The 24,549-nt window shown below is 42.2% G+C and overlaps 2 protein-coding genes across 5 annotated transcripts in view; both read left to right on the top strand.

Moving 5' to 3' along the window:
• Positions 1-7,283: 7,283 nt before the first annotated feature.
• On the top strand, positions 7,284-16,390 carry LOC145400748 (molt-inhibiting hormone-like). The gene is made up of 4 exons (XM_080273183.1): positions 7,284-7,357; positions 10,733-10,941; positions 11,300-11,404; positions 16,188-16,390. Exons 1-4 carry the CDS (start codon positions 7,340-7,342, stop codon positions 16,294-16,296), a joined length of 441 nt encoding a protein of 146 aa, XP_080129309.1. The 5' UTR covers positions 7,284-7,339; the 3' UTR covers positions 16,297-16,390.
• A 4,656-nt stretch (positions 16,391-21,046) lies between these two features.
• LOC145400746 (WD repeat and SOCS box-containing protein 1-like) overlaps positions 21,047-24,549 on the top strand; it is a 456,090-nt gene continuing 452,587 nt past the window's right edge. For all 4 annotated transcript variants that reach the window (XR_013897482.1, XR_013897483.1, XM_080273181.1 and 1 more), the window contains exons 1-2: positions 21,047-21,289; positions 23,979-24,034. Coding sequence is in view for 2 of the 4 variants with exons in the window: in XM_080273181.1 (XP_080129307.1) it covers positions 23,995-24,034 (40 nt within the window). In the remaining 2 variants the exon portion in view is untranslated. The remainder of the gene's footprint in view (positions 21,290-23,978; positions 24,035-24,549) is intronic.

The raw sequence follows: 24,549 nt of genomic DNA, 5'->3' as shown, positions 1-24,549 counted from the left end.
AGACTGACTAGGAGAGTATGTGAGTGGGGTGGAGGGGCAGACCGAGGATGAGGTGGGGTTAGGAAGTTACCTTAGGATAAGTTAGTAGTAGGACCGAGGTAGCGTAGATTAGGTTATGAGGGTAGAATTGTGGTAGATGGTAGATAGTGATGGGGTATTGTGGTAGGTGGTAGATAATGGTGGGGTATTGTGGTAGATGAGTAGATAGTGGTGGTGTGTTGTGGTAGATGGTAGATAATGTGTATTGTGGTAGATAGTGGTGGGGTATTGTGGTAGGTGGTAGATAATGATGGTGTATTGTGGTAGATAATGATGGGGTATTGTGGTAGGTGGTAGATAATGTGGGGTATTGTGGTAGGTGGTAGATAATGGGTATTGTGGTAGGTGGTAGATAATGTGGGGTATTGTGGTAGGTGGTAGATAATGGGTATTGTGGTAGGTGGTAGATAATGTGGGGTATTGTGGTAGGTGGTAGATAATGGGTATTGTGGTAGGTGGTAGATAATGTGGGTTATTGTGGTAGGTGGTAGATAATGTGGGGCATTGTGGTAGGTGGTAGATAGTGATAGGGTATTGTGGTAGGTGGTAGATATGATGGGGTATTGTGGTAGGTGGTAGATAGTGATGGTGTATTGTGGTAGGTGGTAGATAATGGTGGTGTATTGTGGTAGGTGGTAGATAATGGTGGTGTATTGTGGTAGGTGGTAGATAGTGCTGGGGTATTGTGGTAGGTGGTAGATAATGTGGGTCATTGTGGTAGGTGGTAGATAATGGTGGGGTATTGTGGTAGGTGGTAGATAATAATGGTGTAGTGGGGTAGGTGGTAGGTAGTGGTGGTGCCAGTCGTGGTGCCGTCTTGTCTGGTGGTGTGGTCAATGCTGCACCTGTACAACACAACCTTCAACGCCTTAATTGGTCCACCGCCACTACACTCACGCCTCTGTGTGGGTGGGGGGGGGTGGAGGGGAGGGGGCGTAGTAACTAATTATGAATAGTAACTAATCATTTACCCTTACAAGTTGTGCAACATATGTATGTAGGCTATGTATGTATGTATGTGGTCTGTGTGCGCTCAGCGCGCGCGCGCGCACACAGACATAGACATACACACACACACATACACACACACACACGCGGAGATATCTCTCTCTCTCTCTCTCTCTCTCTCTCTCTCTCTATATATATATATATATATATACCGGTATACATATATATAATTTATATATATATATATATACCGGTATACATATATATAATTTATATATATATATATATAGATATATATATATATATATATATACTGTATATATATAAGAGAGAGAGAGAGAGAGAGTTAAGCCCACTTAACTGTCTACCACCTCCTCCCTTCTTACCCGCATCTCTCTCTCTCTCTCTCTCTCTCTATTCCTGCTTCATCGACACGATTTTATTTAGTTATTTATTTATTCGTTAGGACTGTTGCTTGAAGTCCCCCTCTCCTGCCCGCCATCCTCCTTTCATGGGATAGGCACCCGTATTATTATAGGAAAGATATATAAATTGAAATTATATCAGTAAGTGTACTAATATATCTAAAGGTCCATAGAGGGAATTAGTGTTTTTATACACATTCATAAATACATTTATACTTGCACGTGTTTGTGTATTGTCGTATAGAAGAGAGAGAGAGAGGGAGGGAGAGAGAGAGAGAGAGCCTAAGTGAAGGGCTCCATCATCCTCTTCATAACTTTCTTTTTTTTTTTACACACTCTCTCTCTCTCTCTCTCTCTCTCTCTCTCTCTCTCTCTCTCTCTCTCTCTCTCTCTCTCTCTCTCTCTCTCACACACACACACACACACACACACACACACACACACAGATCGGCCTTGGTCACCTAATGACGGCTCTCCACACTGCTTGATCTCTGGCAGCCTCCCTGTTCAATCCTTTATCCCTAAGGTCACACACAATGACCTCGTCCCAGGTCTTTTTAGGTCTGCCTCTCACATCCCCACCCCCGACGTTCACACCCCTCACCCTCCACATCCAACTGCCATCCCCCATCCTCTCCACATGCCCAAACCATCTCAGTCTACCCCTCCTCATCACAACACCAATACACTCCAGTCCCGTCCTTCCTCCCAAACCATCTCAGTCAACCCCTGCTCATCACAACACCAATACACTCCAGTCCCATCCTTCCTCCCAAACCATCTCAATCTACCCCTCCTCATCACAACACCAATACACTCCAGTCCCATCCTTCCTCCCAAACCATCTCAATCTACCCCTCCTCATCACAACACCAATACACTCCAGTCCCATCCTTCCTCCCAAACCATCTCAGTCTACCCCTCCTCATCACAACACCAATACACTCCAGTCCCATCCTTCCTCCCAAACCATCTCAGTCACACCCTCCTCATCACAACACCAATACACTCCAGTCCCATCCTTCCTCCCAAACCATCTCAATCTACCCCTCCTCATCACAACACCAATACACTCCAGTCCCATCCTTCCTCCCAAACCATCTCAATCTACCCCTCCTCATCACAACACCAATACACTCCAGTCCCATCCTTCCTCCCAAACCATCTCAGTCTACCCCTCCTCATCACAACACCAATACACTCCAGTCCCATCCTTCCTCCCAAACCATCTCAATCTACCCCTCCTCATCACAACACCAATACACTCCAGTCCCATCCTTCCTCTCAACTCTTCCATCGTAAACCCAACCCCCCCAGTCCTTGCACGCAGGAACGCACTACACATCCACCTAATCACTGTCATTTCTGTGCGTTTGAGCCTGTGAATATCCTCTTCCTTTACTACCCAGGTCTCACTACCATACAGCATTACACTGCTAACACACACACACACACACACACACACACACACACACACACACACACACACACACACACAAAACCATACAGCATTACACTCCTAACACATGCTGCACACTATAACACACTCTTCCACACACTATAACACACTCTTCCACACACTATAACACACTCTTCCACACACACTATAACACACTCTTCCACACACTATAACACACTCTTCCACACACACTATAACACACTCTTCCACACACACTATAACAAGCTCTTCCACACACTCAAGAGACACACCAGCAAGTTCAATCCCTTAACGCCTGACAGTCTCCACCTGCTCTCCCTTACGCACCACACCCACGTATATTCAGCATTATCCCTCAGTCTACCTCTAATACCACTACGTCTCTTATGCACCCACTTATCGCAAACACCGCACAAGATGGCATTACTACCCACGCCCTTGTGACTGTGTGTGTGTGTGTGTGTGTGTGTGTGTGTGTGTGTGTGTGTGTGTGTTTTAGGACAGGCTGCGGTGAACAGAGTGTATCATTGAGAGTAACACAACCATTCTCTCTCTCTCTCTCTCGTGTCGGAAAACCCGTGCAAAATTTCCCTGCCACTTAGAGAGAGAGAGAGAGAGGCAGACAGTTGAAGTGGAGGAATGAGAGAGAGAGGGGGAAGGAAAGAAGAGAGACAGACAGACAGTGGAAGGAGGGAGGGAGGGAGGGAAGGGGAGAGAGAGAGGGAGGGAGTGGAGGGAGGGAGGTAATCTTAGGTGAGTGTCTGAAGTGTGGAGGGATAATATAAACAGTCTTAGGGTAGTCACAACTCTATGGCCTCCCTAACACCTTTTCCTGTGCGATTTATTTTGCTCATTACACCGTACTCTCCTCCTCTGTGTTGCATAAATCCTTCCAATCATAAATATCCTCAACACCTTTTCCTGTGCGATTTATTTTGCTTATTACACCTTACTGTCCTCTTCTGTGTTACATAAATTCCTCCAGTATCGCCATACTCTGCATAAATCTCCCTAACAACTTTTCCTGTGCGATTTATTCTGCTTATTACACCTTACTGGCCTCTTCCGTTACATAAATCCATCCAATATCGCCATACTCTGCATAAAGCTCCCTAAAACCTTTTCCTGTGCGATTTATTTTGCTTATTACACCTTACTGTCCTCCTCTGTTACATAAATCCTTCCAATATCGCCATACTCTGCATAAATCTCCCTAACAACTTCTAAGCGATTTGTTTTGCTTATTACACCTTACTGTCCTCCTCTGTTACATAAATCCCTTCAATATCGCCATGCTCTTCATAAATCTCCCTAACACCTTTTCCTGCAAGATTTATTTTGCTTATTACACTTTACTGTCCTCTTCAGTGTTGCATAAATCCTTCCAATCATAAATCTCCCCATCACCTTCTCTTAAGCGATTTATTTTGCTTATTACACCTTACTGGCCTCTTCTGTGTTTCATAAATCCTTCCAGTATCGCCATACTCTGCATAAATCTCCCCAACACCTTTTCCTGTGCGATTTATTTTGCTTATTAGACCTTACTGTCCTCTTCTGTTACATAAATCCTTCCAATATCGCCATACTCTGCATAAATAACGTACAAAAGGATATTAACCAGCCATATCCAAAAATAAATCGCTAAGGAAGAGGTGTTAGGGAGCTTCCTTAACCGACTAGAATACGAGGCAAGAACAGTAGTGTTTTCATCAGTGGTAGTAGTTGTAGTAGTAGTAGAAGTAGTAGTAGCAGCAGTAGTAGTAGTTGTAGTAGTAGTAGAAGTAGTAGTAATAGCAGCAGTAGTAGTAGTTGTTATTGTAGTAGTAGTAGAAGTAGTAGTAGCAGTAGTAGTAATAGTAATAGTTGCAGTAGTAATAATAGTTGTAACAGTAGTAGTAGTAGTAGTAGTAGAGGTAATAGTAGTAGTAGTAGAAATGGTAGTAGTAGTACAGTAATAATAGCAATAGTGGTAATAGTAGTAGTATAAGTGGTAGTAGTAGTAGTAGTATAAGTGGTGGTAGTAGTAGTAGTAGTAATCATGAGCAGTAGCAGCAGCAGCAGAAATAATAATAATAATAATAATAATAATAATAATGATATAATAATAATAATAATAATAATAATATACAGAATTATCAGAACAGGAAAATGCAGAGAAAAATAATGTGGATTTTCTTCCTATTGATTATATCTCTATCCTGTATAGTCTCTCTCTCTCTCTCTCTCTCTCTCTCTCTCTCTCTCACTCACTCACAGCGGAAATTCCCCCAGGTAAGGTAACACAATCCCGCTGTTTACCTTACCTGAAGAGTGCTAAGAAGTGCTCAAGCGGTACATTATTTCTTTGTAATGTGGTGTAATGGTTCATCTGTACACTATGTCAGTACTGCTGATATCATCCATCCATCATCCAATCCTACGTTGCCCCATAAGCGTAGGAGCCCGGGGCTAGGCAAGATGGTCCTGACATTTAAGATGAGAGTGACCAGCCTCACTCATCCCTGAGTGGCATTACATGAGCAATAAACCCCAACCATCCCTTGGATATAAACCTTCACCGGCTCAATCCCATTGGAGCACAATAATTACCCACTAAACCACCAGGCGCCATAATTTAGTTATATGGTTACCACCCAGCGTAGTAAATGGTTTCCTGGTGTACAGGAAACCATTTGGCTTGTCACTCAGTGTAGAGTCACCCACAGGCAGAAGAAAGAGGAAAGAATGAAGGAAAGACAGAAGAGGATGGAAGGAAAGAAGGATGGAGGAGAGGAAAGGGCAGACACCCGAGAGCAGCACAACATCGAGTGAGTGGATGGTGAGCGCCCCCACCTACCACAAATTACTACTTATATTCTTTCATAATTACTGGTACTATTAATGCTGTTACTGCTACTATTACTACCTCTACTACTACTACTACTACTGCTATTGCTGATACTACTACTACTGCTGCTATTACTGTTACTACTATAATTACTATTACAACTGCTACTGCTGTTGCTGATACTACTACTACTACTAACATTGCAACGGCATTATTATTAGTAGTAGTAGCAGTAGTAGTAGTGGAAGTAGTAGTAGTAGCCTTGTAGTAGCAGTAGTAGTGGAAGTAGTAGTAGTAGCCTTGTAGTAGCAGTAGTAGTAGTAGCAATTATTGTTATTATTATTATTATTATTATTATTATTATCATCATCATCATTATCACTTATTATTATTATTATTATTATTAATTTATTGCCCCCATATGGACGCCACGACCTAAATGTCACCCCCATATGTCACCATGGGGTCTCTCTCTCTCTCTCTCTCTCTCACACACACACACACACACACACACACACACACACACACACACACACACATCTTTGCTTCCTTACTTCTCTCCATTCTTCCTTCCCACCTTCCTTCCTCCCTTCTTTCTTTCCTTCCTTCCTCCCTTCTTTCTTTCCTTCCTTCCTTCCCTCCCTCCCTCCCTCCTTCCTTCCTTCCTTCCCTCCCTTCTTCCTTCCTTCCTTCCTTCCTTCCCTCCCTTCTTCCTTCCTTCCTTCCTTCCCTCCTTCCCTCCTTCCTTCTTTCCCTCTTTCCTTCCCTCCTTTCCTTCCTTCCTTCCTCTCTACACTTATCAGAGTGGCTTTCATATTTCCTCCTCCTCCTCCTCCTCCTCCTCCTCCTTCTTCTTCTTCTTCTCCTTCTCCTCCTCTGTTAAATCCTCATGTTGGTTTCCTTCCTTCCTCCCTTTTTTCATTCTCATTTTCCTCCTCCTCCTCCTTCCCTCTCCTTTCGTTCTTCATTTTCTTCCTCTTTCCTCCATGTCTCTCTCTTTCCTCCATGTCTCTCTTTCCATGTCCCTTTCTTTCCTCCATGTCTCTCTTTCCATGTCCCTTTCTTTCCTCAATATCTCCCTCTTTCCTTCATGTCTTCCTCTTTCCTCAGTGTCTCCCTCTTTCCTTCATGTCTTCCTCTTTCCTCAATGTCCTCTTTCCTCAATGTCTCCGTCTTTCCTCCATGTCTCTCTCTTTCCTACATGTCTCCCTCATTCCTCCATGTCTCCCTCATTCCTCAATGTCTGTCTCTATTTCCTCAGTGTCTTGCTCTTTCCTCCTCTCGTGTCGCCACTCACGTCGTCTCCAGAACCACTCCACTCAAACGGTTCTGGGAAATCCACACACTTTGAATATAATTTTGCAATTAGACACACGCCTCTCGTTTCCCTCTAAGTTTCCACCCATCAAACTTGCCAAAATTCACCCCCCATCATCCAAAATACCCAGAACCCTCCAATTGCCTTTGATATGGAGGAAAAATGACTTGATAACCACCCGTTGGTAGGATGGGGGAGGCGGAGGAATGGGGGGGTTCGGGGGAGGGGCCAGGGCGACGGGTATATATAGGGGGGCGAAGGTGCAGGAGGAGTCAGAGTTGAGCTTGCATTGGTGGCCTACGGAACTCCTCACTAACACATCTCCTCACAGTTCTAGCATCATGGCCGCCCACAGAACGGTAAGTTAATATTTCTACAGTAGCGTCATCTTAAATTGGCAAATATTTTTCATCCTTTAGCGGCACCTTCATAGAATAAGGCACTGTTGGCTTTATATCCTTTCCCCAGCATTTCTTCATGACTAGCATTCATGTTAATTACTCCTCTTTGTAACTCATTTTCCCTGCTGCTCAATTTCCCTTCCATAGCACTTCTTCGTGACTAGCATTTAGTTCATCCAATCTGTTCCATAACACTTCTTCGTGACTAGCATCATGTAGCAGAATTGGAACACAGACTGTACATCCTTTCCATAGCACTTCTTTGTGACTAGCATATTCTGACCATACAAATATACCCACTCCTTTGAGCTCAGTTGATGGCCAGGGTGGATTTGACTAGTAACCAAGGAGACTCTACCAAATATTCCTACCCCCTTATGGCTCAGTTTATGGCCATGTATAGTGCGATTGGAGGGTTGGTTTGACTAGTAACCAAGGAGACTCCTAACCCAGTAATAGTAACCAAGGAGACTCCTAACCCAGTAATAGTAACCAAGGAGATTCATTCCTACCTCAAAGATCCCTAACCCCTTGCTGCTCAGGTGATGGCCAGGTGTAGTCAGAATAGAGGGTTAATTTGACTAGTAACCAAGGAGACTCATTCCCACCCAGTAATAGTAACCAAGGAGACTCATTCCTAACCCAGTAATAGTAACCAAGGAGACTCATTCCTAACCCAGTAATAGTAACCAAGGAGACTCATTCCTAACCCAGTAATAGTAACCAAGGAGACTCATTCCTACCCAGTAATAGTAACCAAGGAGACTCATTCCTAACCCAGTAATAGTAACCAAGGAGACTCATTCCTACCCAGTAATAGTAACCAAGGAGACTCATTCTTACCCAGTCAGTAGTAACCAAGGAGACATTCCTAACCCAGTAATAGTAACCAAGGAGACTCATTCCTAACCCAGTAATAGTAACCAAGGAGACTCATTTCTAACCCCTAGTAACCAAGGAGACTCATTCCTAACCCAGTAATAGTAACCAAGGAGACTCATTTCTAACCCAGTAATAGTAACCAAGGAGACTCATTCCTAACCCCTAGTAACCAAGGAGACTCATTCCTAACCCCTAGTAACCAAGGAGACTCATTCCTAACCCCTAGTAACCAAGGAGACTCATTCCCACCCAGTAATAGTAACCAAGGAGACTCATTCCTAACCCCTAGTAACCAAGGAGACTCATTCCTACCCAGTAATAGTAACCAAGGAGACTCATTCCTAACTCATTACCGGTTCATTTTCCTTTCAAATATAAATATATCAAGTGACAAACATTCACAGCTCCCTAACACCTTTTCCTAAGCGATTTATTTTGTTTATTACACCTTATTGTCCTCTTGTGTTGTATAAATCCTTCCAGTATCGCCACATTCTGCATAAATCTCCCCAACACCTTTTCCTAAGCGATTTGTTTTGCTTGTTACACCATACTCTCCTATTCAGTGTTACATAAATCCTTCCAATGTCGCCATACTCTGCATAAATCTCCCCAACACCTTTTCCTAAGCGATTTGTTTTGCTTATTACACCTTACTCTCCTATTCTGTGTTACATAAATCCTTCCAATATCGCCATACTCTGCATAAATAACGTACAAAACTATAATAACCAGCCATATCCAAAAATAAATCGCAAGGGAAGAGGTGTTAGGGGAGAATTCGGACTGATAAGGATAGATAATAGGCTTCATTAACCCTTTCAGTGTTTTGAATTATTATATCGGTGTAAGAGGAGGGTATAGTGTAATCTCTAAAATAAATCGCTAAGGAAGAGGTGTTAGGGGAGAATTCGGACTGATGGGGATAGATAATAGGCTTCATTAACTCTAGTATTGTGGCAGTGAAACTCGGTGGAGGTATAATTTCTAGAATAAATCGCTAAGGAAGAGGTGTTAGGGGAGAATTCGGATTGATAGGGAGAGGTTTATGTCGTGAACCCAGTGCACTGCAGGTTGAAGTTACCCTCCTCCTGCAGTCCAGCATCCTCTCTCTCTCTCTCCCTCTCTCTCTCTCTCTCTCTCTCTCTCTCTCTCTCTCTCTCTCTCAACAGATGGAAAAGCAAGTGAGAGAGAGAATACACAACAAATCAATCAGTTGTGTCAGCTTTCTTTACTGAGAGAGAGAGAGAGAGAAATACCCTCACTCTCACTTCATAACTTTCTCTCTCTCTCTCTCTCTCTCTCTCTTTCTCTCTCTCTCTCTCCCTAACTTGGCCTAAAATTGCCATCTCTCCATCTTGAATCGTGAAATATGATGCTAGTCACGAAGAAGTGCTGTGGAAAGGATGTAGACCCATGGAGATCACTGAGAAAATGCTACGGCTCTACATCCATTCCATAGCACTTCTTCGTGACTAGCATCGTATTGTTAATCTCGTGTTACATTTCAGCATTCAAGATGGAGATGGTAATTTTAGGTCAGATTATTATTATTATTATTATTATTATTGTTATTATTATTATTACTACTACTACTACTACTTTAACGCTAGTACTACTACTACTTCTATTATTATTATTATTATTACTACTACTACTACTACTACTACTTTAATGCTGCTTCTACTACTACTACTACTTTAATGCTGCTACTACTGCTACTACTACTACAACTACTTTAATGCTGCTACTACTGCTACTACTACTACAACTACTTTAATGCTGCTACTACTGCTACTACTATTATTATTATTATTATTATTATTATTATTATTACCACTTCGTTATTAGCACCATATTGTATCATCGCCAGTAGTAGACGATGGTACGGCTCTACGGTACATCCTCACCATACTGCACTTCTTCGTGACTAGCAAAACGGATATGGATTTTGAATAACTGGTGGGGCTTCTTTCGCTGCTGTTGCAATATGGAGAGAAGCCTGTGTGTGTGTGTGTGTGTGTGTGTGTGTGTGTGTGTGTGTGTGTGAGAGAGAGTCACCGGAACATGTTTTGAACCATATTTCCTGTTTTTTTAAATTTGGAGAGAGAGAGAGAAAGAGAGAGCCAAGGAGGGAGGGGGAGAAAGTGAGGCTGGAACATTTTGATTTTATCCATATTTTACTACTACTACTACTATACTACGAGGACCTAGTTGTAGTGGTGGTAACAGTAGTAGTAGTAGTAGTAATGGTAGTGGTGGTGGTAGTAGTAGTAGTAGTAATTTTCTTTTAACGTTCTCCCTTCATTATTTTCTTATTTCTCTCTCTCTCTCTCTCTCTCTCTCTCTCTCTCTCTCTCTCTCTCTCTCTCTCTCTCTCTCTCTCTCTCTCGTGTAATACAAGTTTTCTTTCATTTTATTATACTGTTGCCTATTTTCCCCTGCCAACAGTTGCGCTCCCTGGTGGCAGTGTTGGTAATGGTGGCGGTGGTCCAAGATGGCTGCCGGGTGGAGTCACGTTCAGTTGACGGTTTGGGGCGCCTGGAGAAGCTTTTGTCTGCCTTCTCCCCGGCCCAGGACACCGCCATGGTCTCTGGGGGGCGTGGTGCTCTCTCCCTCCTGCCTGAGCACACTATGGACAAGAGGCAGGCGTTTGACAGGTCAGTTATGCACCTAAATTCAGATCCCAAGAGACGGTTGGAGCCAAAAGTTCAAATTCCAGGTCATAGTTTGAATTTAAAGTCGAGTTTGCCAAAATTCAAATCCCAAGAGACGGTTGGAGCCAAAAGTTCAAATTTCATGTCAGTTTTGAATTTAAAGTCGAATTTGATAGGTCAGTTACACTCCTAAAGTCGAATCTCAAGAGACGGTTGGAGGCATAAGGTCAAAATTCATGTCATAGGTTTGAATTTAAAGTCAAGTTCAAATTCTCAACGGTGACTTCCAATCCTCTGTCCTTTGTAAATACTCCAAATCGGTCGTACTCGAACTCGTACTACGTGCCACCTCGCCCTCCAGGTCGTGCAAGGGTGTATACGACCGTGACCTCCTGCAGAAGTTGGAGCGTGTGTGTGACGACTGCTACAACCTCTACCGCAAACCTTACGTCGCTGTGGGATGCAAGTGAGTGCGCTTTGCCTTAGTCTGCCCACACACATTTTCAGTTTACCTTAGTCTACCTTTTCTCCTACCCTCTCACATTTTCTTTCATCTCGTTTTCTGTTGTGTACCTTGGTCTACCCTCCTACACGTTAGTCTACCTCCTCACGTTTTCTGTGTTTATTGTACCCTAGTCTACCCTCCTACACGTTAGTCTACCCTCTCACGTTTTCTTTTATCTTATTTTCTGTTGTCTTTTACCTTCGTCTACCTTTTCGTATTATCACTTTGAATTATTATTACCATTATTATTATTTTTTTTACCTTTGTTTACCTTTCAGTGCTTTTCTTAGTTTTATTTAGGGAGATTTATTTACCATAGTCTATCCCTCAACGTATCTTTATTTTTGATTTATTTTACCTTAGTCTACTCTCCATTATTATTCTATTAGGTATTTTTATGAGTCAGTTTACCTTAGTACACCCTTAACTTTATTATTATTATTATTATTATTATTATTATTTTCTTGTGTCCATCTTGCCTTCGTGTTCTCTTCAGTGTTTCTCTCTCTCTCTCTCTCGTTATAGTCCATTTTCTCTTCAGTCCGTTGCGACCACTTTTCCCCCTCCATTTTAACCGATTTTCCCTCCATTCTAACCGATTTTCTCTCCAGTATAGCCAGTTTCCCCTCATTTCTAACCGATTTTCTCTCCACTATAGCCAGTATAACCAATTTTCCTTCCATTTTAACCGATTTTCTCTCCCCTACAGCCAGTTTTCCTTCCGTTCTAACCGATTTTCCCCTCATTCTAACCGATTTTCTCTCCACTACAGCCAGTTTCCCTCCGTTTTAACCGATTTTCTCCACTACAGCCAGTTTTCCCTCCGTTTTTAACCGATTTTCCCTCCATTTTAACCGATTTTCTCCCCCATCTTAACCGATTTTCTCTCCACCCCGACCCACGTATTCCCCGCAGAGAGGACTGTTTCCGTTCCAAGTGGTTCCGTGCCTGCGTCCCCGGCCTGGCACTCGATTTTGACCACTATATGAACCTGGCCAAGCTTGTGCAGGGCGATTGAGGGGGAGGCTGAAGAAATTGTGGTGGTGGTGGTGGTGGTGGTGGTGGTGCTTGTGTGGTGGTGTGGTGGTGATGGTAATTCTGGTTTTATTTACCTTTTACTAATTTTGTCTTGGCCTTTTTTGAGATAGCTTTTCTTTCACTCTGCTTGCATTTTTGAGAGTAATATATACTTTTTAAATTTTATATAAACAGGTATGTTAATCTGACGGCATTTTAGAGCTTGGTTTTTGACTCTGCTTATGTTTTTATAATTGGTAACTTTAACATGGAGCACAGAAGCAAAAAAAAAAAAAAAAAAAGTCGCTGCATGACAGTATCGTGAGTGCGGTTAAGTAATTGGGTAGTGTGTAAGAAACGGAACCTAAAGGTGAATGTAGGGAAGAGTAAAGTGATGGTCTTTGAGAGAGGTGAAGTCAGTGAATGTACAGCGAGGTTGGATGGTGAGGAATTGGAAAATGTGAGTACGTTTAAGTACTTGGGTAGTGTAATGAGTAAGGATGGAGGTTTGGAGGGTGAAGTGCTTGAAAGGGTACAGCAGGGAAGAAAGGTTGCTGGTTCCTTGAAAGCAGCGATAAGAAACAGGGAAGTGAGCAATGAAGTGAAAGTTACTACATGACAGTATTGTGATACCAACTCTAACGTACGGAAGTGAAGCTTGGACGTTGTTGGAAGGACACAAGTCAAGAGTGAGAGCAGTGGAAATGAGTTATTTAAGAGGAGCCTGTGGAGTCACATGGAGAGACAGGCTGACGAATGAGGATATAAAGGAGCGTTGTGGTGTGGATGTTGATGTGATAGGAAGCGTTATGAGGAATACACTGAGGTGGTTTGGCCATGTGGAGAGAATGGAGGGTGAAAGACTGACGAAGAGAGTGTATGTGAGTGAGGTGGAGGGGGGAAGAGGGAGGGAGAGGCCGAGGATGAGATGGAGGGATGTGGTGGAGAGGTATATGAGAGAGGGGGGGTGTGAGTTGGGAGCAGGGCAGTGAAATGGCTGGGGACAGGGCGACTTGGAGGCGATTTGTTTGTGACCACCCCTTACGGGATTAAGGCGTCTGGCAGTAGATAGATAGGACTTTAACACTGGGCCATTCTCTTTTCCATACAATACTGCATTGTTCTTGTTTTTTATCTATCAACAGAGGACTTAGAGAGAGAGAGAGTGTGTGTGTGTGAGTGAGAGAGAGAGAGAGAGAGAGGAGATTTTGTCTACTAATCCTAATTCTTTGCTTACATTTAACCACATTTTCTTTTGCTCTTGCGATGACTAAGCTAAAAATCTTATGTTTGCTTACCTTATGTTTGCTCTTACGATATCCTGCTTCCCTGTTAGCTAGGAAGCCATTTACAGCGCTGGGTGGTAGCCATATAACCAACTCAATTCCCGCATTTCACCTCGCTAATCCGGACTAATCCATCGCTAATCCAGAATGTTCTCTTGCAGATCACCGCTCGCCCGCTAACCGATCCTCTCCCTTCCAGAGCACCGTAATAATTTTCAAAATACTGCTCGTAATTCGCATGTCTTTATAGCCACATCTTTCCCTTGAATTCCCTTTGATTTTCGCTCATACTAATTTTGAAGGTAAGTTACAAAATATCACTAGTGTGTGTGTATATATATATATATATATATATATATATATATATATATATATATATATAATTCTCTCTTAGTGATATATATATATATATATATATATATATATATATATATATATATATATATATATATATATATAATCTCTCTCATATATATATATATATATATATATATATATATATATATATAATCTCTCAGTTTTATATATATATATATATAATCTTTCTCAGTGATATATATATAAAATCTCTCTCAGTGATATCTCTATGACCAATGCTAAGCTTAGTAATATTGTAAGCTGATTGAGAATGCTTTATTCAGGACGAGCCCCATCAACATTACTAAGCTTATTAATATTCTAAGCTGACTGGGAATGTGAGAATATGCCTTTTTAAAAACTTGTAAGGAATAACACCATCTTTTTCTAATGTTAAGCTTATTATTAATCTAAGCTGACTGATAGTGTCCTTTTAACCATCTTGTTCTACTGTTAAGCTCGTTATTAATTTTCTAAGGTGATTGAGAATGTGTCTTTTAACCACTTTTTTCTCTACTGTTAAGCTTATTACTAATCTAAGCTTACTGATAGTGTCTTTTTAACCATCTTATTCCATTACTAAGCTTATTAATATTCTGTGCTGATTGAGAATGTGTTTTATATATTACGAATGCCATCCTATTCCATTACTAAGCTTATTAATATTCTAAGCTGACTGAGAATGCTTTATTTAGGACGAACACCATCTAATTCCATTTTTAAGCTTATTAATACTCTAAGCTGACTGAGGATGTGTGAGAATAAGCCTTTAATCTAAGCTGACTGGGAATATGCCTCATTTTATAATACTAAGCTTATTAATATTCTAAGCTGACTGAGAATGTGTGAAAATATGCCTTAAGCTGACTGGGAATGTGATATGCCGTTAATCTAAGCTGACTGGGAATATGCTTCGTTTTATAACAGTAAGCCTATTAATATTCTAAGCTGACAGTGTACCTTTTTAACCATCTTTTTCTAATATTAAGCTTGTTACTGATCTAAGCTGAGGATGTTGAGAGTATTCCCTTAAGCTGACCAGGAATGGGTGGAAATAAACTAAGCTTATTATTATTCTAAGCTGACTGAGAATGGAGATATTGAGCATGAAATGTTAATCCGGGAAGCTCCCTAACACCTTTTCCTAAGCGATTTATCTTGCTTATTACACCTTACTGTCAAGTGTTACATAAATCCTTCCAATAGCGTCATATCCTGCATAAAACTCCCAAACACCTTTTCCCAAGCGATTTATCTTGCTCATTACACCTTACTGTCCTTTCCCGTGTTACATGAATCCTTCCAATATCGCCAAACTCTGCATAGATTACGTACAAAAGGATATTAACCAGCCATATCCTGAAATAAATCGCTAAGGAAGAGGTGTTAGGGATATAAAGGAATTATATATATTATTATTACTATTACTGTCATTACTACTACTACTGTTATTATTATTATTATTTTTTTATTTGTAGATCGTTTCCCTTATCAGAATTCAAAATATTTCGAAAAACGTTAACGGTCACTGATTTTTGAGTCACTGCATCATTTGAAAATTTAAACTGTCATCCACTCCACCTTCCTTCACCATCCTAACTCCACATTACTCCACGCCTCTCCGCCAACTCCACATCACCTCCCTAACTCCGCTTCACCTTCCTCCACATCACACCACCTCCCTAACTCCACTCCACCGTCCTAACTTCACATAAATTCACTCCACTTTCATAACATCACCCGTCCACTCTCCCTAATTCCACTTGTCCCCACACCTCTTCCCCAACTCCACATCACCTCCCTAACTCCCCTCCACCTTCCCTCACCATCCTAAATCCACATCACTCTACACCTCTTCCCCAACTCCACATCACCTCCCTAACTCCTCTCCACCTTCCCTCACCATCCTAAATCCACATCACTCTACACCTCCCCCCCAACTCCACATCACCCCTCCACTCTCCCTAACTCCATTTCACCATCACATCACTCCACCCTCCTAACCCCTTTCCCACTTCACCTTCCACCACATCACACCACCCTTTCCACCCTCCTAACCCCTTTCCCAACCTCTCCCGCCACAGGTCCAACTGCTACGCCAACCAGATCTTCCGGCAATGCATCACCGACCTCCTTCTTGAAGACGTGGTGGAGGAGTATGCCAGGGCGGTGCAGATGGTGGGCAAGAAGTAGATAAAAATAGATGCCAGACGATTTGGAGGCTGGGTGGACGGTTGAGAGGACGATTTGAAAGGCGTCGGAGCGGTTGAAAATGGACTGACGTGACGGTTGGGCTGTTTAAAAATAACGGTTTAGCAGTTTAAAATTTCAAAAAAAAAATTACGGTTGGGAGGTTTTGAAATGACGGTTTGAAAGACTGGGGGGTTTAAAAAATAACGGTTGGGCAGTTTGATGTCTGAGTGGTTATGGCGGTAGGGAGTGTTTGAAAGTGCGTGAGATGAATGATTAATCAGGGGAGTGGATGGCTGGATGAGTGATTGAACGATTGAAAGAACAGTTGGGTGTCTGGAAGGATGATTTGATTGTTGGGTAGCGAGTCTGCAAAATTTGAACAAAATCCGTTAAATTTGAAAGTCCTTAAATTACTGGCATAAACTGGAGGTCATAGGCAAAGGGAAAGATGTATTTAGTTATTTTTATTGGCTGTGTAAGTCGAGAATAAGTAGGAAATAACTGAAATAAGATAAATTGACAAGAAAAATTATCTGTGAGGTAAAGTATTTATTTTAAAGATGTGATCAGGAAAAAGTTAAAAGAGGCAGGAAAATCTAAAATAAAGGAAGGACAGATGGATGGTTGGAAGGCAAGGGGGATGAGAAGGGTTAGGAGATGGTTAGGTGGATGAGTGAATGATTCAGTGGATGAGTGGATGGTTCAGGGGATGGATGGACGCATGACCACATTTATCAACCACTTGATTGCCTAAAGGATGAGAGAATTTTGAAATGTAACCGTTAGAAATGAAGCTTTTGAATTCTAACGAACAACCTGATAACAATGAACTCTGTAATATTATCTAGTCATTAGTTTTTATCTTTAAGTTATTCAAAGTCTTCTCCCATATTGTTAAGTTCCTCTGTTGTTACTGTAGTTTGTATTTTTAAGCGAGTTTGTGATTTTAAAAGCGAGTCTAGATTGTACTGGCTTGAATTTTAAACTAACGGTGCCTAATGTCGCTGATTCATTCCTGCTGTGATTTAGCCAAAGACTCTTTTAAATGTAAGCGACGCCAAGGCCTAAAATTTTCCAAAGAAGTGAGCTGTGATGGATAGTTTTAAAAATAATTGATGAACCTGATTTCTAGAATTATTTTGATCACTGAATTCAATATACGATTTCAAATGACAAAGATATGGTGGATTTGTGAAGTAACTGTTGATCTCTTTACCTTCCGTGATCAGTGCTTGCCTTAGTGTGTGCGTGGAGGTAGAGAAAAATAGAGTAGAAGGTTTTAAAAGAAGGAAGCTGAGTGTTGCAACCGATCGAGTAGGTTTTGAATATTTGAAAAACCCGCGCCTGTTTGGAAGCTTGTTGGAGTTGCCAGACACCACCGCCTCCCACAACGATACTTCTAGTCACTATTTATCACTTAACAATCCATCTATTTATTGTCATTATTACCATCATTATCATTATTATTATTAGAGACAACTGTTCACTCCTTATGTACTGAGGTATAATTTGTTGATATGTATGACGGAAGATATGATGCCAAATATATATTATAATATTTATTCTTTGAAAATATATTAATGAATTTGATATGGTATTCTTTTTATCCACGTTTGGCATATCGTTGGGTGGTAACCATAAACGGAAGCCTGGTGGTCTAGGTTAAGGCGTCCTAAGTTGTGTCTAAGGGAAGAATGGGGTTTCTTGGTAATTATCGGATCGATTTAGCCTCGCCACGGGACCCCACTCGCCAAAATAAATATACAGTAGTTGTAGCAGTAATTGTAGTAGCAGTGGTTACTGCTACAATACGGCTGCAGGACAACATTTTCTCTGGAAGGCTCTTGTCAGAAAACGCACTACCAGCACCAACTTGCAAACTTTGACTACTGAAGAAAGAAATTAATTGGTCGCTTTTATCCACTCGTCCTGGGAGCAGGGTGGCTTAGTGGTAGAGCGCCTGACTCGAGACCGAAGAGTCGCGAGTTCGCGCCCAGCCCGGGTAGCTGCCCTGCTGGGAGAGGTAGTGCTCTCCCATCACCTAGCGGGGCTATATGATGATCTATCAAGGTCTAGGTCGGGGTTTCCCCATTTAAAAGATTCCAAAATTCATCCACTCACCCGATGTAGTGGTGCCTTCACATAACCCTACACTGACAGACTGTAGGCATAACACAATACTATATATAACTACAGTATGCAGTAATATAGCCATAGGTAACAATATGTAAAACAGGAAGTTATGTCGGAGTTCTCCAGGAAGACTTACACAACACATCCCCTGCCTAAACGAATCAAGGATGTCAAACACCTCTGATCATGTGTCGGAAACGTGACAGACAGACACAGACGTATGCACACACTCTTTAGCCGGAAGGTAGAGGGAGATATAAGTCCGCTATCACACGCAGGGAAGTTAGAAGGACAGGAACAAGAGACAGACAAGGAGAGGGCGACAGGGAGCAGGAGAGTGAGAGTAAAGTAGGAGGACAGCAGCTGCACAAACCGCTACTTACCATAGGCTACACGGGTCACGCCAAACTCTTTACATTTATTCAAGTAACTGTTTCACAATAACCTCCGTCGACCCAAATCTGTCTGTTTCATCATCCCACTTAAAATACGGAGAGAATAACGGAAGAGAAAAGGCCTACATTGCTATCTCCTACACGCCTCACCATTACTCCCTCCTGGTGTCCCTCTCTTCAAGATAACCTACTCTACAGAATTACACCCCTCGGCTACGTCTACTTACAAGATAAGCCAAATGGTTTACTTTAACTCAGGAAACCATTTACTACGTTGGGTGGTGACCATACAACCAACTGATGCCTGGTGGTTCAGTGGGGTCAAGGCGCTTCAACCGGATGGGGTCTGTAAGAGATAGCGTTTGAGGAAAGGTTGGGGTTATTGGTCAAATAATGCCACTCAGGGGCGGGTGAGGCTGGCCACCTTCGCCTTAAATATGACTGAGTTGCCTAGCCCCGGGCCCCTACGTTCCTTGTGGAGATAGGGAGAGAGATTTACAGGTAGATAAGAGATTTACTGGTGCATGTGTGTGTGTGTGTGTGTGTGTGTGTGTGTGTGTGTGTGTGTGCGCGTAAGAGAGAGAGAGAGAGAGGACGAGTGTTTGGGCGGCCCGTGTCCAGGTGTGGCATTTCCCACAGCTGGCTAAAACACCCACTGCAGCACCTGTACAGTCAGCCACCAGTATAGCCTGCTGAGTCATCGGTAAGTCAGCCTCCAGATGGTGATTGCAGTCAGCGCAACGCCAGGCTGCGGGATGTCACTAGGGATCCACTCAGCAGTGCAGGACCTGTCCTGGACACTCCAGTGGGTCGAGCAGCGTCTGCAGCAACAGGAGGACTGCTTCGTTGGGTCTAACAGGAAGCGGGAAGTCTGCAGATGCGTGCGACGCGTCTGAGGCTTCAGGTCCTCCTGGTCGTGGCGGCGGAGAGGAGCCTGTGGGTGGACAACAGTCGCAGAGGGGCTCGCGTAAGGGGACAAACCAGGACAGCTTCCGGCGCCCGGGTTGAAAAGTCCGTTCAAGGGGCTCGTTGACGTGCACCAAGACCCGGTGGGAGCGTCAGAGAAGCTGGGACAATCTGGAGCAGGGTTGGGGCAGTTAATTAGGCATGGGAGGGGGGTGGATCAATTAATGAATACAGTGAAGTCCAATGGTTGGCTGCATTTGTAGCCTAAACGGCTGACGGACCCGCTTCACTGACCCACACTCATACGTTACAGTACATCCACCAGACTCGGTCGATTGCAGGAGGTAGGCCGTCATGTGCCCCACCTGAGAGGGTACAGTTGCTCTATAACTCATTACACTGAGACAAATTCCACAAACGCCCTGTATTTGTACCAAAGTTCTACAAAGCCCTACACTTACTACATGTATAGCTGTACACACAAATACTTGCTACTCTACACGTCTCGACGCCATTCACTGTTACTATTAAACACATTTTGCTGGTATATTTCCATCATAACCGCTGAGCCTACGTCTTCCACAACCTAGCCATAGACGCTGACAGATGTACCACCCAAGGCATTGTAAAAGTAAACACTGGTGTGTAGGCCTACCACTGCAGGACTTGTGTAAGACAATTCAATAAGCAAAAAGGGGTGAAGATGAGAGCGAGCGAGCGAGGAGAGGGTGTTGTTGTGTTTTGCTCATCACTTCCCGACCCCACACGACCTGCTGATTAAGGCGGTGCAGTGTCATCTTAGGCGGTGGCAGATGATGCAATGTTGTACATCTATACGACTCTGGTACTGCTTCTCACTCCCGTATATCATCAAACATACCATAGCTGATATTTGCCACAGGGCGTGCGGCTACACCCACGATTTTAACATCCACTGACTGTATAAAACTCTTTGCTGAAAGAGGTGTTTGGCATTAACCATCACCTTTTGTTGTATAAGTACTCTATACCTTACAACAATAAATATATAAAGCACTTCGATGTTCCTGCAGACACGACGTTTGATATTAAAAAAATAAATAAATAAATAAAAAGCACTTCGATTTCCATATAGGCAGGTCGTTATCTATGAGGGGAAGCTTCCACACTTGTCAAGGCGTCTATTTTTATCTGTTCTATCTAACTGCGCCTTAGGGAGAAGAGGCGATGGAGGAAAAAAAAGAAAAGAAAAAAAGAAATGTAAGCAGCAACTGGCATCTCTCTGCATGTTATCGTCTGCCTCCGCCACCGTCTGCGCTTCAGTGCCTCCTCAACATTCGTGAGGTAGAGACGCACTCCAATTCGCTCCCGGGCATCCCAAATTATCTCCCAAAACGCAAGCTCCACCAACTCATATACTTACATAATTCGTCATATACAGTCTCAAAATTTTTATATATCAAGTTACAGTGCACCTATATATCGCTGACGACTTTGATAAACGGTGACGACGTTGCCCAAGAAATCGATTTGTAAAAGTGATATTGATTTTACTCCTGGAAAACCAATTCTAAATCTCGGTAAGTATTTTTAACGTTTGGTATTGATGTAGGTTTGTGTCTGATTTGTTTTTGTTTTGTTTATACAGCACTGTCGTCTGCTAAAGATACTCCTAATTTTAGTGGTGGTGGAGGTGCATGTGGGTATGTATTATTATTATTATTATTTATTATTATTATTATTATTATTTTTTTGCAATAGTAGTGGGAATCTTGACCATAATTATACTGTTGAGTATATAGGGTAGTTATTGTAGCGTGATACTTGTTATATAATTGCTTTTTCCATCCATCTATTCACATGTCCATCAATCCATCCACTCATTGAAGGAAGTAAAGAGCCCAAAGCTAGGCCTAATCATGGTAGGTTCCGTCTAGACTCAAATATATAGGCCTACTGTATTTTCTTTTACCGGTATTATTATTATTATTATTATTATTATTATTATTATTATTGGCATTACTACTTTCATTGTACTATGTTTTTGGTGGCAGTATTATTATTATTATTGTTAGTTATTATTATTATTATTATTATTGAAAATCCAGAAGGCTCCCAATTCTCACATACGCGATATCGTACAAATAAGTAATTAAATATGTAATAAATATCCCACAGGTAAATGGTTCGGAAATACGTAATTAGGAAGTCATTAACCTCTACAGGGTGAGATATTTTTGGTGCTGAGAGGGTAGCGAACCAGGGAAAGGCATTTACAATTGTAGTAGTAGTAGTGGTGGTGGTGATGGTGGTTGTAGTGGTGGTGGTAATAATTGTAGTAGTAATAGTGATGGTGGTGGTTGTGGTGGTAGTGATGGTAGTAGTAGTGGTGGTGGTGGTAGTGGAAGTAGTGGCAGTAGTAGTGGTGGGGTAGTAGTAATAGTAGTAGTGATGGTGGCGGTAGTAGTAGTAATGGTGGTGGTGGTAGTGATAGTGGTGGTAGTAGTATTGGTAGTGATGGTGGTAGTAGTTGTAATAGCCTCAGGTTCATCAAAAATGTGAACCCAGTGGACTGCAGGCTGAAGTTTCCCTCCTGCAGTCCACCATCGTCCTTTGGGGGGATAGGGAGGGAAGTGAGGGACGTTTGTATAATCAGACAGTGGATACGCCTGGTTACATCTGTGCCACCACGTGAAGGGGTCTCTCTCTCTCTGTCTCTCTCTCTCTCTCTCTCTCTCTCTCTCTCTCTCTCTCTCTCTCTCTCTCTCTCGTACAGATTGTCAGTTTTAGAATGTTAGTCATGTAAGGATTAGTCGAGAAATATTTCCCTCCCTCCCTCTCTCTCTCTCTCTCTCTCTCTCTCTCTCTCTCTCTCTCGTAAAGATTGTCAGTTTTAGAATCTTATTCATGTGAGAATAAGTCGAGAAATATTCTCTCTCTCTCTCTCTCTCTCTCTCTCTCTCTCTCTCTCTCCACACCTATATTTCCCTGGAATTTGGATTACGTGCATTTAATTAGGGAAAATATTATTAGAGAATTGAACGCATAAGAGAACTAGATGATGGTTATTATTATTATTATTATTATTATTATTATATCTTCACCTCCTCCTCCCCCTGCTCCTCCTCCTCCTCCTCATCATCATCATCATCATCATCATCATCATCATCATCATCACCACCACTCTCCTCCCTCTCCTCATCGTCATCATCACCACCACCACCACCTCCACCATCACCACCTTCCTCCCTCTCCTTCTCCTCCTCCTCCTCCTCATCATCATCATCACCACCACCACCACCACCACCACCACCACCACCACCACCACCACCACCTTTCTCCCTCTCCTCCTCGTCCTCCTCCACATCATCACCACCACCATCATCACACTGTCTCCAAGCCTAGCAGTCAAAGTCACCTCAGTGCCTAGGAACGAGACAACACAATGATTATCAAGCTATTTATCAGTCAGTTATCGCCGTTATTATGCTGTCAGTTATGTTATCACCTTGAGCTTCACCTTGTGTCTGTAAAGGTCGCTGGTAGTGGTGTTATTATTTGTTATTTGTTAGTCGTAGTAGTAGTGGTGTTCTTGTTTGTCTGTCTGTCTGTGTGCTCTCTCTCTCTCTCTCTCTCTCTCTCTCTCTCTCTCTCTCTCAGGTAGTGGTGTTATTTGTTATTTATTATTAGTTTTATTCGTTATTTTCTCTCTCTCTCTCTCTCTCTCTCTCTCTCTCTCTCTCTCTCAGGTAGCAGGTAGTGGCATTATTTTTGTTATTTGTTATTAGTAGTAGTAGTCTTGTTTTTCTCTCTCGTATTAGTTTTTAGTAGTATCACAATAATAACTTATTTTTATTTATTGCCACAACAGCAGTAATAATAAGATCATCATCATCATCATCACCTTTTATCATTATTATCACCACCACCACCATCATCATCATCATCATCATCATCATCATCATCATCATCATCACCTTTTATCATTATTATCACCACCACCATCATCATCATCATCACCTTTTACCATTATCACCACCACCACCATCATCATCATCATCATCATCATCACCACCACCACCACCACCATCATCATCATCATCATCATCATCATCATCACCACCTCCATCACCACCACCATCACCACCACCATCACCACCACCACCACCACCACCACATTCTAGCACATTCCTCATTACGTCATACTTATAAATCCTGTTCACCCTGTTCATCTTGTTCATCCTGTTCTCATATAACTTTTTTTCCCAGGTCGTCTGAACTATAAATGGCTCCAGCCCGTCTCCTTGACAACCAGAAGGCCAGAGGTAAGATAACACTTCATTTCTCTATTTTGGGGTCGTAGCGCATTTCCAGCTGCGAATTATTCCGTACTTCACACTCCCATATCGTTTTAACTCACTCATGTTACTGTTATTGGGTTGTAGCGCCTTTCCAGCTGCGACTTGTTTCCTATCACACTTTCGTATCGTATTCATTCACTAATTTTACTGTTATGGGGTCGTAGCGCCTTTCCAGCTGCGACTTGTTTCCTACCTCACACTTCCTAATCCTCTTTACTCATTTCACTGTTATTAGGTTAGGTCGTAGTGCATTTCCCTTTCCGATTTATTCCCTACCTTATACTTCCCTATCCTCTTGAATAAGACTCAGTTTAATGTTCTTGGGTCGTAATACATTTCTAACTGCGATTTATTCCCCACCTTACATTTCCACTCATTTTCCTGAGTTCTAGCACATTTCCCTCTGCGACTTATTCCCCACCTTACACTATTTTTTATATTCCTGTAACGTTTTTAGCTTCAGAATATCAGTTTTTGTA

The sequence above is a fragment of the Coenobita brevimanus genome, chromosome 53 (assembly GCF_032717465.1).
Source record: "Coenobita brevimanus isolate Jiangsu-jjx chromosome 53, ASM3271746v2, whole genome shotgun sequence".
Taxonomy (NCBI): Eukaryota; Metazoa; Arthropoda; class Malacostraca; order Decapoda; family Coenobitidae; genus Coenobita; species Coenobita brevimanus.
Note: the sequence above shows the minus strand (reverse complement) of the source record. Positions and strands in the feature narration are given on the sequence as shown.

Excerpts from the sequence above, each read along its gene's own strand:
- LOC145400748 (XM_080273183.1), top strand. Across the intron at positions 10,942-11,299 it reads AAGAGGCAGGCGTTTGACAG|GTCGTGCAAGGGTGTATACG; the intron begins GTCAGTTATGCA and ends CTCGCCCTCCAG. Across the intron at positions 11,405-16,187 it reads TACGTCGCTGTGGGATGCAA|GTCCAACTGCTACGCCAACC; the intron begins GTGAGTGCGCTT and ends CTCCCGCCACAG.